This window comes from Brienomyrus brachyistius, unplaced genomic scaffold (genome assembly GCF_023856365.1).
Source record: "Brienomyrus brachyistius isolate T26 unplaced genomic scaffold, BBRACH_0.4 scaffold157, whole genome shotgun sequence".
Taxonomy (NCBI): Eukaryota; Metazoa; Chordata; class Actinopteri; order Osteoglossiformes; family Mormyridae; genus Brienomyrus; species Brienomyrus brachyistius.
Genome location: NW_026042432.1, coordinates 105,682 through 118,199, shown reverse-complemented (window position 1 = coordinate 118,199; position 12,518 = coordinate 105,682). Strand labels below are relative to the sequence as shown.

The 12,518-nt window shown below is 48.2% G+C and overlaps 1 protein-coding gene across 3 annotated transcripts; it reads right to left on the bottom strand.

The window, feature by feature from the left end:
* Positions 1-371: 371 nt before the first annotated feature.
* On the bottom strand, positions 372-12,098 carry prmt9 (protein arginine methyltransferase 9). 3 transcript variants are annotated; one of them, XM_049005190.1, is made up of 14 exons: positions 8,477-12,094; positions 7,995-8,306; positions 6,936-7,135; positions 6,377-6,525; positions 5,430-5,666; positions 4,537-4,704; positions 4,352-4,454; positions 3,853-3,962; positions 3,556-3,748; positions 3,062-3,245; positions 2,248-2,944; positions 1,702-1,855; positions 969-1,091; positions 372-779 (listed from the first exon to the last, which is right to left on the bottom strand). In XM_049005190.1, the coding sequence occupies exons 3-14, from the start codon at positions 7,131-7,133 to the stop codon at positions 534-536; spliced, it is 2,562 nt and encodes an 853-aa protein (XP_048861147.1). In that variant the 5' UTR covers positions 7,134-7,135; positions 7,995-8,306; positions 8,477-12,094; the 3' UTR covers positions 372-533. The 3 variants fall into 3 exon arrangements, with proteins under 3 accessions (XP_048861147.1, XP_048861146.1, XP_048861149.1); XM_049005189.1 differs by having other exon boundaries at positions 7,995-12,094; XM_049005192.1 differs by lacking the exons at positions 372-779; positions 969-1,091; positions 1,702-1,855 and adding an exon at positions 1,874-1,991 and having other exon boundaries at positions 7,995-12,098.
* Positions 12,099-12,518: the final 420 nt, after the last annotated feature.

Here is a 12,518-nt window from a genome sequence, read left to right as displayed (position 1 = left end):
ATGGACTAAATGATGAACCGTTAGCTGTCTTCTTGACCCCACTAGTTGGTGCTCTTGGTTTGCATTGGGGCATGCTTTGTGCTCTTTATGAACAGAGCACCATCTAGTGGGGTCAAGAAATACAGCAAACGGTTCATGGCGTTATTTTGTACGTCATTAATTCAAATACTGCCCATTTCCATTACTATAGCTACATCATAGATGGCTGGTTAAATGTATGCGCTTAATTGCTATTCAAACTGCTTATATTGCAGAATTCCTACAGTACACCCCCCCCCCCCCCGAAAAAGTACAGAAAAATCAGATTTTACACATTATACGTTATCTAATGTAGTCCATTTAGATGTGCCCTATACATGACAGGAAAAATCTCTCTTCCATATACTATTTTATTTCTCTGGTGAAATGCGCACATATCAAACTATACATTTGGCAACTTTAAACATTTTACCGACATTATCAGAGACGTTTCTTGCACCATTTGACATACTAGCAGTGCCCTGGTACTGGTCCTTGAACACTGAAGCGGTAGTTTAACTGTTGGGGTCTGTGGTTGGCCCCTCCCCCTTCCTCGCTGTGATGGACAGGCTGTTCTTGCGGACTTTGACACTCAAGCACACCACTTCCCCCGCGTTCACCTCCACGGGCTGCTGCAGGACCACGGCAGCTTGCTTCCAGTGGGAATACGTGCTGAACGTGCTTATGCTGATCTCCTCATCCAGGTGGAGCTGGTACCAGAATGGGATAGCAGTCAGCCTGCCTGCGGAGGTGGTACGTACCTGAGACCCACAAAAAAGGGATGAATACAAACCTGTTAAATTTGAGGTCATTTAACGAGAAACATGAAGTAAACACTTACTGTATGTTCCACATTCATTCGATTTAATAACATAATGTAGAAAATTAGCCTGGTCGACAAGCAAAAGCACAAGCCAACCCGGTGGCTGAGGGTTTTCAGCGCCCCCTACCTTCACCTCCTGGCTTGTATGGTTCGCACTGGAGTTCATGAGGTCGAGTACAAACAGCTCTGTGGGCTCACTCAGGTGCTTGCAGCAGAGAGTGGATAGGTCCAAAAAGACATGAACGGGGACCTGGACAAGACACCAGAACGTCAGTCTGATTTTTCTCAATCTCGGGGCTTGGGTTGCTAAATGCATTCATTATTGGCGGGATAGTGTTTGTAGACCATGGTCGGGGAGGTGGAGAACCGTTCCGAGAAAATCTATCGCATATTTCATTGCTGCGAATGTGACAATATAATATATTTTTTAAAAGCTTCTGAACATTTCTGGGTTGTTCATATAGCCGGAGAAACTCCCCAGGGTTTAAGCTGCGATTCGTGATCCGTTCTGGCGGTGAACCGGCCTATTCTGAGAAATGCCTTGAAAAGACATCTGCTAAAACAAGCCGGTGTCTCGGGGGACGCTGCGGAGAGTGCATGGGAAGACTGTCCTGGAATCTAAACATGGATGGGGCCGTTTTTTTTTTTTTGTTTGTAAAACAGAGGGAAATTCATCCACCCATTATGGGGGGAGGGCAGGGAGTGGAAACAGCGGCTAACTCAAATCCTATCTGCAATGCAGCATTTCAAAATCAAGCTAATCTCTACAATAAACACAACCATTGACGGTTTCTGGGAATGGTATGTGGGATCTGATCTGTTCCGTGCTGGCATGGCTCAACCGATCCCCGGCCGCGCACCGTGAACTGGTTGATGAAGGGCGCAATGTCAAAGCCCAGTGTCGGCTCGCGGCCCTGGACGGCGCTCTCCTGCAGCAAGGCATCCGACTCCACCAGCTGCCCGTACATCACGATGCGTTCCGGAAAGATCCGTCCGCCATCCTCCAGGAGACACCTGTAATGGGATTTATTACTGCAGTACCTCGGTTGGTTTGGCATCAGGACCCACATGAGTCTCCAAGGTCGTGACCCAAATTCACGGTAAATGTTGGGTTGCGACCCACCAATTGAGAAACGGCGTTCTAAATGATCTAGAATAAAAGAATAAGCAGATTCGTGACAGATGGAATAACAGAACAGTCCTGCAGAGAGTACTAAAGAGGAACTACATTGTGGCTTATATTAATAAATACTAATTTCTAAGATGCTGGAGGACAACTGAAGTCTGTGCGTCTTATGAAATGATTGTTTAATCCTAATTCTGCAGGACCGTTTAAGAGCTGCGGCATTAGGATACAATGACGGTCTGGCAGTTTGCATCGTTTCTGGACGGCTTTGCCCACACACCTGGCCAGGGTGGCTTTCTCCATCAGCTTCTGTCGGAGGAGGCCGCAGATCTCCACGCAGTCCAGCACAATGGCGCTCCAGAGCTGCTCTGTGGACGGCCTTTGCAGCGCGGTGGTGGCGTCACTGGCGGCAGCTGAGGCGGCGTCCCGGTTGTCCTCGCCAGCGCGACACAGCCAGAACTCCAGCGAGTCTGGCCGCAGCCCGTTCTCCTTGGCCAGCCTCCTCAGGAGGGTCTGGTGACGCTCCTTCTCCACGGAGCTGTACGCCTTCACCGAGGCCTGGCGGCCGGCCATCAGCGGCAGCACCGAGAAGCCTTCGGAGACGTCCAGCACGTAGAGGGGGTTGGGCTCGGCGCCCTCGCTGCCCTGTGGCCCCCGACTGGCTCTCAGCGCCCGCAGTAACTTCTCCAGTGCCCTGCTGTAGCTCTCATGGTACTGCACGTTATTGATCATGGCTATCTCTGAGCTCTCCAGCACGCATGCGTGTTGGGACCCACTCCGGCCGGTCTGGAGGGAAGCCAGGGCACTGCACAGCTCGGCTTCCGTGCTCGGGGTCTGGCCACAGACGGGACCCGACGCTGAGTCATCCAGACTGGTCACGAGGCCGTCCCTCACCACGGCAATGGCATGAACCCTCAGGTAGGCATCCTTGCAGGAGACCTCCACGAGCAACTCGTCACCAGCTTTCAGGGAGCATTCTGGGAAAAAAAAATAAAAAATAAAAAAATCACTCTAATGGGAAGGTGGGTTGGTGGGCAGCACTGTACAGAGTTAGGGGTTCGAATCCCGCCTCCGGGAGATGGTATGGGACTTACCACAGAGGTGCTGCACGGGGTAAATGGCCTGCTCCCAGCAGGTGTCCTCCTGCGGCCCCGTGGACAGGCTGGTCTCCTTGTCCAAGTGCAGCTCGAACCACATGGCCAGGGCGTCCAGCATGCCGTCCTGAATGACCGGCAGGCGGAAGCGGCTGCCCTCGCGGGAGCACAGGCCCTCCAGCTCCTGGGGCCGAGCGCAAGCGCGGGAACGAGAAGCAAAGACGTCAGAATAATTTACCAGGCCTATGGGGTTAATAGCATTGCCACTACTGTCTGCCCCTAGGTGGCGCTCTTTTCCCCTTTTATGGAAATGCTTCTGCCCTTTGGGAAAGACTGTATTCCAGGTGGGAATTTCTATCTCAAGCCTCCATGAGGCCCAGCAGGCATCAACATCCTGATCTTATGTCCGTGATGCCTTTGAGTCCGTATAACCTGAACACCAATGAATGGAGCCCACTGCGATGTGACCCGTTTCCATGGGACTGGCCAGCTACCTGCACGCTGTTGAAGTCGACGTCCAACGCCCGGAAGGGCTCGGTCAGGGCCGCGTAGCCGCCAGGCACCTGGCTGAGGCGTTCGGTGGTGTACGGCTCCGTGGTATCATCGGCATCCAGGGAGCAGCTCACTGGGCTGTGGACGCCTCCCATCGCAGACAGGGACAGCCCCCCTGCCTCCTGCACACACACCCTGCGCGGAAATGGCCGGGCACCGTGAGCTGAGCGGCTCCGAGATTACGGAAAGCGGTCTGGTGGTAGGATTCCGATATCGTCCCGTCAGGGGGACCGGCTCACCGGTGGTGCCTGCGGATCTCTGGGCACTCCAGAGCCATCCCGAAAACCGTGGCGCCTGCGGGGATGACCCGACCAGTCAGCGCCGGGCTGCTGTATGGGTCCTGTGGGTTCTGCAGGGGGCAACACGGATCATGTGTGAGGCCCAAGGCGCGCAATTCGAAATCCAGCCACTAGATGTCACTATTTCCACACTTTATGGCGATGGGTTGCAAACCTTAAATTTTAGAATGAATGTGTCAGTGAACTATTTTTGGAAAAATACTGCCCAATCTACTGCTCAGTCTCGTAAAATGAAAGAATGATTAGTATAGTGACTGCAAAGCAATGTCGCTGCAAAATGGTCTTTAAATAATATGAAACTATTGCTTGTTTTTTTTAATATTTTTTTCGGTAAATGCCCATGAGTTACATCATCGCGATGCCAGTGTCAGATAAGACCATCGCATTACAAGTGGCTGTGGGGAGGCATGGAAAGGTGGAAACGGCACACGAGTGTCACCTGGGGGGGCAACAGCAGATGCTTCCAGGCGTGGGTCAGGCTTTCCACAATCCCTTCTCCGAACAGCCCTGCATCCACCGTCTCCGTCACCACCAGCGAGACCCTGCCCAAGGAAACGGCACGGAGCTCCGTCAACACTCATGTCGAGTGGCCGTGATGCCCTTAGTGGCCAGGAGGTGGCGTACCTTTCAGGGATGTCTTTAGGGACTTCCATTTCTAAAGACTTCTTGTGCAGGATCTTTATGGTCCCATTCATGCCATTGGCGGAGACCACCTCGCACGCCAGCTCGTACATCGTTTTCGACAGCTCGCAGGCATACACCCTGGCGGCCCCCGCCTGCTTCGCACACATCCTGAAATCACACACAGGTTTTTCTTAGTTTTGCACATTTTAGCAAATGAAGCCCGGAGTAAAAAAAAAAAAAAAAACCCAAACGGGCTGTCGGACGAGTCTCCGACACGCTCCGGGCCAGACGGACGAACGGAACCACGCGGAGCAAGAATCGGGACGGGAGTGAAGATGGGTTTAACAAAATGTTTGGAAAGAAACATCATCGTGACATTACATAAGGAAACGTACAGAAAGCGTGATGGCAGGGTGTGAGGGCTTGGTCATCCAGACTCGGGGTGTCTTACAACACAAGGCGCACATATAATTAACAAACCTGACATTGCTGTATTCCCCCATCTTACAATACAACCTAAGGGATAAATCCTTTATTTGCCATTTGCACAAGTCTGACTACAGGTACACTGGAATGCTCCTCTTTGCCGACCCCATCTTGTTCTAGATTTTTATGTTTATGGGTCACAACGCAGGAACAGCCAACGTGAGGCACCCCTGGAACTGGGGGTTATGGGCCATGCGCACGGACATGAGACTGCCCTTGAATGAAAGCTATGAATGTCTGGATTCATTCCCAGTTACTGCTCCCACTAAAACCTTTTCCTCCTTCTAGCTACATATTGCGTAGCGTACAACATATTAGCTTACATGGGTGGGTAGTTTAGCATAACAACCACCACACCACTTGTCTGCGGTCCCCTGAACAGACACGCAGCCACGGGGGGGTATTACCCGAGGATGCCGGTGCCGGTGCCGATGTCGAGCACCGTGCTGCAGCCGGACTCCACTGCCTTCTGGATGGCCTGTCGGTATTTCTGGTTCCTCCGCCGGTCATTCAGCATCAGGAAGTGCCAGCGCTCCACCAGCCAGTTGGCCGCCCGGTAGAAGTTCTCCTTGGCCTCTGCAAAGTCCGGTCTCAGCTTCAGAGCCTTGTGGAAGTGGCCAGCCGCCTCATCCCGGAAGCCCATTCTGGAATTACGTATGCACATATTTTCAAACAGCTCATATTCTAATGACAGGCAAATGAAGCTTCATGAACCATTTGCTGTACTTTTTGACTACACTAGATGGCGCTTGTTTGCTTTGCCCCATGCTTTGAGCCCTTTTACGAACAGAGAGCACCATCTAATGGGGTCAGAAAATACAGCAAATGGTTCATGAAACTTCATTTGGCCATCAGAACCACATCCCAATCTTTCATCATTCATAGAGAAGTACTCAAATATATATATCTAAAAAGATGTACATGAACACTGATCACCAAACACCCTCTACAACACTGTCCTCAGTCCTTGGGGACCCCCCCAGTCCACATATTTCCTCCCTCTGAGCACCCAACACATCAGATTCGAACAAACAAACCAGAAATACCACTCTGCAAGAATCTGGTAAGACATTATGAATAATACTAGCAAACCACAGGGCAGTATCGTTACTCAGTGGGTAGCATGGTGGCCTCAGAATCCCCATGCTCCCTGTGCGTTACTCCGATTTCTTCCAGCAGTCCAAAATCATTCAGCTAACTGGACAAATGTCTGACTTGCCTATAGCATGTGCCTGGAGACACACTGGCATCCTATCCAGGGGGTCCCTGTCCCCCAACCACATGGGACGGGCCCCAGGCTCAAGGTGACCCTGCACTGGATATGTGGTTTTGGGTGATGGACTGAAAACCATACCTGAACAGGTGCTCCCCCATGCTGTTGACGATGACCTCATCGACTGGAAAGAGCTCCAGGGCTTGTTCATAACAGTCAAAGAGGTCCTGGACACGGCCAAGGGAGTCCAGTTCTTCTGTCCATTTGAAGAGGGTCACCCGGAAGGACTCCTGCAGGGGGCACTACCTTTCATGTTGTGCTGGCTGCATAGGCAGTGTGACTTTTGGAAATGGCACACCTTTCTGCATTATTTATCAGCTTCGCTGACACCATAGCAGGTCACAGCTGGATGTCCACTGAGGCCTTTCAGAGCCTCGGTCTCATTTACAAGCACAGCAGGACGGTTCCTGACAGTCAGACCCAACCCATTCCTTACCTAACCACAGGAGGTGGAAAGTTCAGGTTCAGAGAGTAAAAATCCAGACCAAGATTTGTTTCAACCAACCAGCTCATTACTCTGTGACTCTTCGTACTCAACTGGTTGGTTAAAACAAAATCTAGGTCTGGAATTGTACTCTGGACCTTAACTTTCCACTTCTGCATTTGACAGATCTTAACATTCACCCATCACGACGCTTACCCTCGCGTAGTCCTTCAGACCCGGCGCCAGGCTCAGCGCCAGCAGATAGTGGACAAACGCAGTCCCATAGTCCTGGTTGAGAAGACATTGCTGAGCACTTTCCAGGGACCTCCATACCAGCTCGTTTCTAGCAGCATCATCCCTTGGTGTCCGTCTGCTTCGCCTCACCCTCTTCGGTCGTGTGGTTGCATTCGGCATTCCTGGCGTACAGCAGTAAACTCAAGGATATGGAAAGCCAACAAGTGTAATAATAGCTTTTATGCTAATAAAAATCATTTTTAAACTTCTGCCTAGTCCTTGTACTGACATGCACTCCTGCACTTTTTAGACATTTATCAGCACATTTAACAACACACGGCCACATCGTACACCGCAACTGGACTACGTTTGACCATTTTCTTGTCTGTTATTGACTGTGTATGTATCTGTTGTATGTTTGAGATACAAATTCATGGTAAGTGCAAACATACTTGACCAAATACACTTGATTCTGATTTAGCGAATGACATTACTCAAATTTTGCACTGTGCCATAATTATTGGACGCTGTGCAATCAGCGAAACAATGCGGAAACCTACAATATATAATGTGTGCAAAGGAATTCTCAGAGCGCCTGTAAGAAATCGGTCTTTACGTTACATTTGTTAATGCTGCATAGAATTGATGCCCGTGATGTTCATAGGTTTAACATTCAAAATGCGCAAAAAACACTAATACCAAAAAAAGGCACGACCCCTAATTCAAAACGAAAACGTTAACGGTGTCGACGACATTGCGTAAATTAACCATAAAACTAAATTAAATACATCGCCTTTTATTATGAGTTGTAAGGACCGATGCCCTAAATGCGACTAAGAATTGGAGAATAAATTGCATAACTGCGCATCACAATGTAACGACTCTGGAGAGAAATCTAGAAGCCAACAGGTAGCACGGTCAAGAAATCAAAACAGCCTTTATAACCACACGTTCGGCCATACAATGCAGATTACTATTTGCATTTAGTTAATCAAAATCTCAATGTTTCAACATTTTTTGTTTCTAAAAGGCGTTACTTACTTCAGCTTTCTGTGATGCGATCGCTAGTAAAACTGTTAACGTTCTTTGGCTCTGTTTTTCACTAAAGCATTTTGCCCAATGGTTAAATAATAATAATAATAATTAGTATAATAAAATGCCGTTTTCGAATCGCAGCATCAGCTTCGCTGCGCTTGGCTCCGTCCGTCGCGTAAATACGTCCGATGAGAATCGCGGACTCATCGCTTCAGGGTTCCTTTTCCTTCGCGGTCCCGTTAGATCCAAATTTGGGGTTCCTACTAAGGTACGGTTACGCTACCAATCTCCACACATCCTCCCCGAAGACGCAGCATTCTGCGGAAACAAAGCTTTGTAAGAAAACAAACATCCCAGATTTTTCAAGTTTGCTAAACAACCCATGAGCATTTTTATATCAACTTTAAATATTTAATTAAAGTCCAGCGCCGTCACACATATGAGGTAACTTATTCTGGTCGGAGTCGATCAGCTGTAAAGGCGGTTACCCCTGTTGCAGTGGCGTTTCTCCCAGGAGCCAATAGGAGGAGACCCAGCCCCGGTCCGCGGAGAGGGGAGGGCAGGGGGCAGGCCGGTGCGACGCTCCCGTACGCCCAAGATCGGCTACGCGCTGGAGCTCACAGGCGGAGCTGAGCGATAGGGTCGCGCGGCCGGCAAGCCGTCTGTTTTTACAAAAAACTTACTTAACTTTAAAAGGACGTTTTCTTAACCGATGCACGGGACTGGGGAAGGATTCGCTCCGCCGAATAACCAGAGTTAACACCGATTCGGGAAGAGAAACAGCCCTGTTGAGTTACTTATTTAGCGGGTCGGGTCGCTCTCACACTCGTGCTCCCGGGGTCCCGTCCGGAGGACTGGGGATCCAAGGCGCGAGGCGAAGCCATGGGGCTGCAGCCGCTGGAGTTCAGCGACTGCTACCTGGACAGTCCAACCTTCAGGGAGAGGATCAGAGCCCACGAAGCGGAGCTAGATAAAACCAACAGGTTTATCAAAGAACTGTACAAGGACGGCAAGAACCTCATCAATGCCACCAAACGTGAGTGCCCCTCCTAGGGGACCGGGCCGAGTCTGAACCTTGGACGCTGGCTCCCTGTAAAACAGCGCTGCCTTTAATCCGCTTTTTCACTTTTAACAGCTTTGGGATGGTGCTATATATATATATATATATCGTCAGCAGTTCCAGCAGTCTCTCCTGTTTTACTGCTAACACAACTAAGATATAACTTAGTACATTTCCTCCCTTAGCTCGAATTAGTGGGGTGTGAAGTATGCAAATTTTTGGATCTCGTTAAAGTAACAGTTTTAGTTAACTTAATATCATATAAATTTTATAATCCTAATCTGGAAACCCAGGCTTCTGTTTATCGAAGTTAAATACACGAGTGATAATGTACCACTAATGTAAATTCAGAGGCGACATACATAGTCGGCCGCTTAGGGCGCTAACTTCTGTGGGGGCGCCGACTTGGCAGCCAATGGAAGGGGGCGTCGGCTGTCATGCTCGCCTAGGGCGCCGCATCGGCAAGCACGGGCACTGTGTAGATTAATACTAATCTGGTGTTGTGTTTGTTCTGATGGCTTCTCAACCTACAGTCCCATAATGACAGGTATTGTGCTGTGACATCCTTGTCAAATGCCTGGCAACCCCAGTGCAAACGTTTTTATGACGTAGAATCTGCTGCTGGCATCCCGGTGTCCATCTGCTGGAGCTGTTACAGAAAGCCTGTCTGTGTGGGAACTTAGATGACAGCCCAGATTTGACATGCATGCCTTCACCGGTATATACATAATTGCAATGAAATACCATTTGTCATTGGTAATTGAAAAAAAAAATCCCAGATGTACCGTGCAGTGCAATACACGAGGAACGATTCACGCAGGCGCATGTCGGCTTAACCCGCGTTCTGAGATTCATAGTAAAATTTTTGTCTTACAGTTTTGTGCATGAATTCGTGATAAAATTCGTAAAAGTGTAACTAATGAATATATGTTTGTTAATTCTTCTTTGTACTTTTGTGTCTTAGGAAACGTGCACATCACAAATGAAGGAGCCGATTTCTGAATTCGCTATTTTCAGATTAATTTATAATAAGTGAATCAGCATTATATGTATATTTGGTGTTAAAGCCTAATGACATGATGCATCGGGGCAGTGTTAAGTAACTAAACATCAACTTTTCCTCACATCAATAGGCACAATCCACGCCAACAATCCTAATCTTTTGACAAAACATGTCCCCCCAGTTACGGAGAGCACGCGGGGATTACTATATGCCGCTTATTTTAAAAAGGGCCGGCCAACTTTGAATTGTCTAAAAATAACCGTACATGTGATTGAACCCAGCCTCAGTTTTGCAGGCCTTTTGGGGAATTGTTTGTATTAGAAGGAACTAGCATGTGTAGATAGGCTCTTAGGCACCATGTCAATTAATGCACCCCCCCTATAGCATTTTCTCATTTTCTGGGGTGTATGAGATTACTGCCTGCCTTGTTAATGGATTTAGAGCCGAAATAATTGATTCGGAGCTGCAACGTGCATTCTTGTTGTTTCTCGTGCATTATTTTGGGCTTTGGGATGTCGGGGGCATGCGGCACGTGTGGTGACGTAATGTTGACTGGGATACACTGGGAACGACGGTAACTCCCCTCGTCAGCATCTGTTTAAAATTTAGACTAGAGGCACCGCAGCTGGTACCACGGCCAAGGGGGGCTGGGTACGAGATTCGAGTTTTGTTAGTCGCTCTTGGATGTATTGTTGGGTGATAACTTATCCCCGGCAGAAATTTCATTTATCTGGGAACAAATACCGATTTGTTAATTTTTATGAATTGCTTATAAAGATTAGTTTAATGAGGTGTTACCTCGTAGTTTCACTGAGTATAATTTTTTATATGAAAATTGGATGTTATTTGAAATGAGAACCTCATTAATATGTCTCCTGGCTCTCGCTATTCCTCGAATACTAATTCTTCTTCTCAAAGGTTTAATTGTATGAATCACATGGTCCTTTTCACCCTTGTTACTCTATCCACCAATATCCCCCCTGTTTTAAATGTAATTTCTTCTTATTAAAGCCATTTGTAAAATGACTGCATCTGAAAGCGGAGTCATTATGCAAAATGTTACTCCGCAGACATTTGGACACAAAGGGTTATTGTTAAACAGAGGGCAGCGGCTCTGAATCGATAAAAGAATTAAACAGTTTTACTCCTGCGAATGTTATTTTCCCCGTGCTGTGGACTTGTGCGGCGAACAATTATTTTTCATTTGCTGCCACCATCTGTAAACAATCCAATCGTCCCTGATGGGTGTGGTCACATTTAGTGTTATCTAGTTTGAGATAGTGAGGCAAGATTACTTTAATCTCGCAGGTTATAGTAGCAGGAGGACTGTTAAATGACGGTCTCTGCCATATCTGCTGATGTCCTAAATATCTGTGTTCTTCATGGGGTACAGGTTCCCCCGGTGGAAGTCAACACCCAGCTCTCTTGCTGCTGAATGAGTAAATGTCAATATAATGTTTAACATACAGCCTAGATTTATGTTGATTTGGGGGGGGGGGGGGGGGTAGAATCTTTTTATGATTGATGAATTTGTGGTGTTTTCCTGAGTGCTCATCAGCTGAGCCAAGACCTGGCACGGATGGTGTGCAAAGTACCCTGCGTTCTGGCATTAACGTTGAGATGTGCACCTTTTTATCTCAAGGACGCGCAAATCCTGTCAGGATTGCAAAAGAGCATGGTGCAGTTTGCAAATGAATCTCATAATTCCTGCATTTTCTTTAAGATGTGTAAAAATAGGCCCCAGTACGCTTGTTTCTGCATACGGGTATTCTCAGCGACGTACAAGGTCGTGCTAGTATTCTCGGCGAACTTCAGAATCCCTGTGCGCGTGTATTAACATTCACTGGTGATAGATTCTCTGTGTGAAGGCGTTTCCCTGCTGCCATGGCACATCGTCCCAGAGAAGTTTGCCCTGTCGGTCACGGCCTCTTCGTTAACATTAAGATTTCACGCAAAATTCACGCTGCGGCTTTGCGGCCTGCAGCTAGACGACCTTATCCCTTTAAACGTCGGCACCTTCCTGTTAAATCGAGCACACTGCAGACCTCTGCAAAGCTTCTTATTTAAAAGATTGCAGATCTTTCTTTTTTTTTTTTTTTTCTTTCTTCCGCAAGGTGCTTATCTGACAGGAGGGAGAGTCAGATCTCTGCCCAGGCAAGTCTGGAAGAAGATTATGGTATGGCCTGTTTTACTAACTCCATTGGGCTCTTTTTATTTTTTTTTTCCCACAGTTTGCAGTCTGCTTACCTGTGGCTACAGTAAGCGAAATGTGATGCTAACATGTAATAGGACCCGCCCACGTTCACAAGTATGTTTTTATAACAGGCAGAAAAAAAAATAGCGTCTCGTGGTTTTGAAGGACCCCGTACCTTTCATGGGTCTTTCTGCGCTCCGAGCGTGCTTTGCATTCTGGGAGTTGTGTGGGGGGCGTCAGTCTTCCGGCCTGCTCTTGTGCTCAGTGGGGTGT

Excerpts from the sequence above, each read along its gene's own strand:
- prmt9 (XM_049005189.1), bottom strand. The coding sequence starts at position 7,133 with ATGCCGAATGCAACCACACGACCGAAGAGGGTGAGGCGAAGCAGACGG. Across the intron at positions 3,963-4,351 it reads ATCTGCTGTTGCCCCCCCAG|AACCCACAGGACCCATACAG; the intron begins GTGACACTCGTG and ends TGCCCCCTGCAG. Across the intron at positions 3,749-3,852 it reads GAGATCCGCAGGCACCACCG|GGTGTGTGTGCAGGAGGCAG; the intron begins GTGAGCCGGTCC and ends ATTTCCGCGCAG.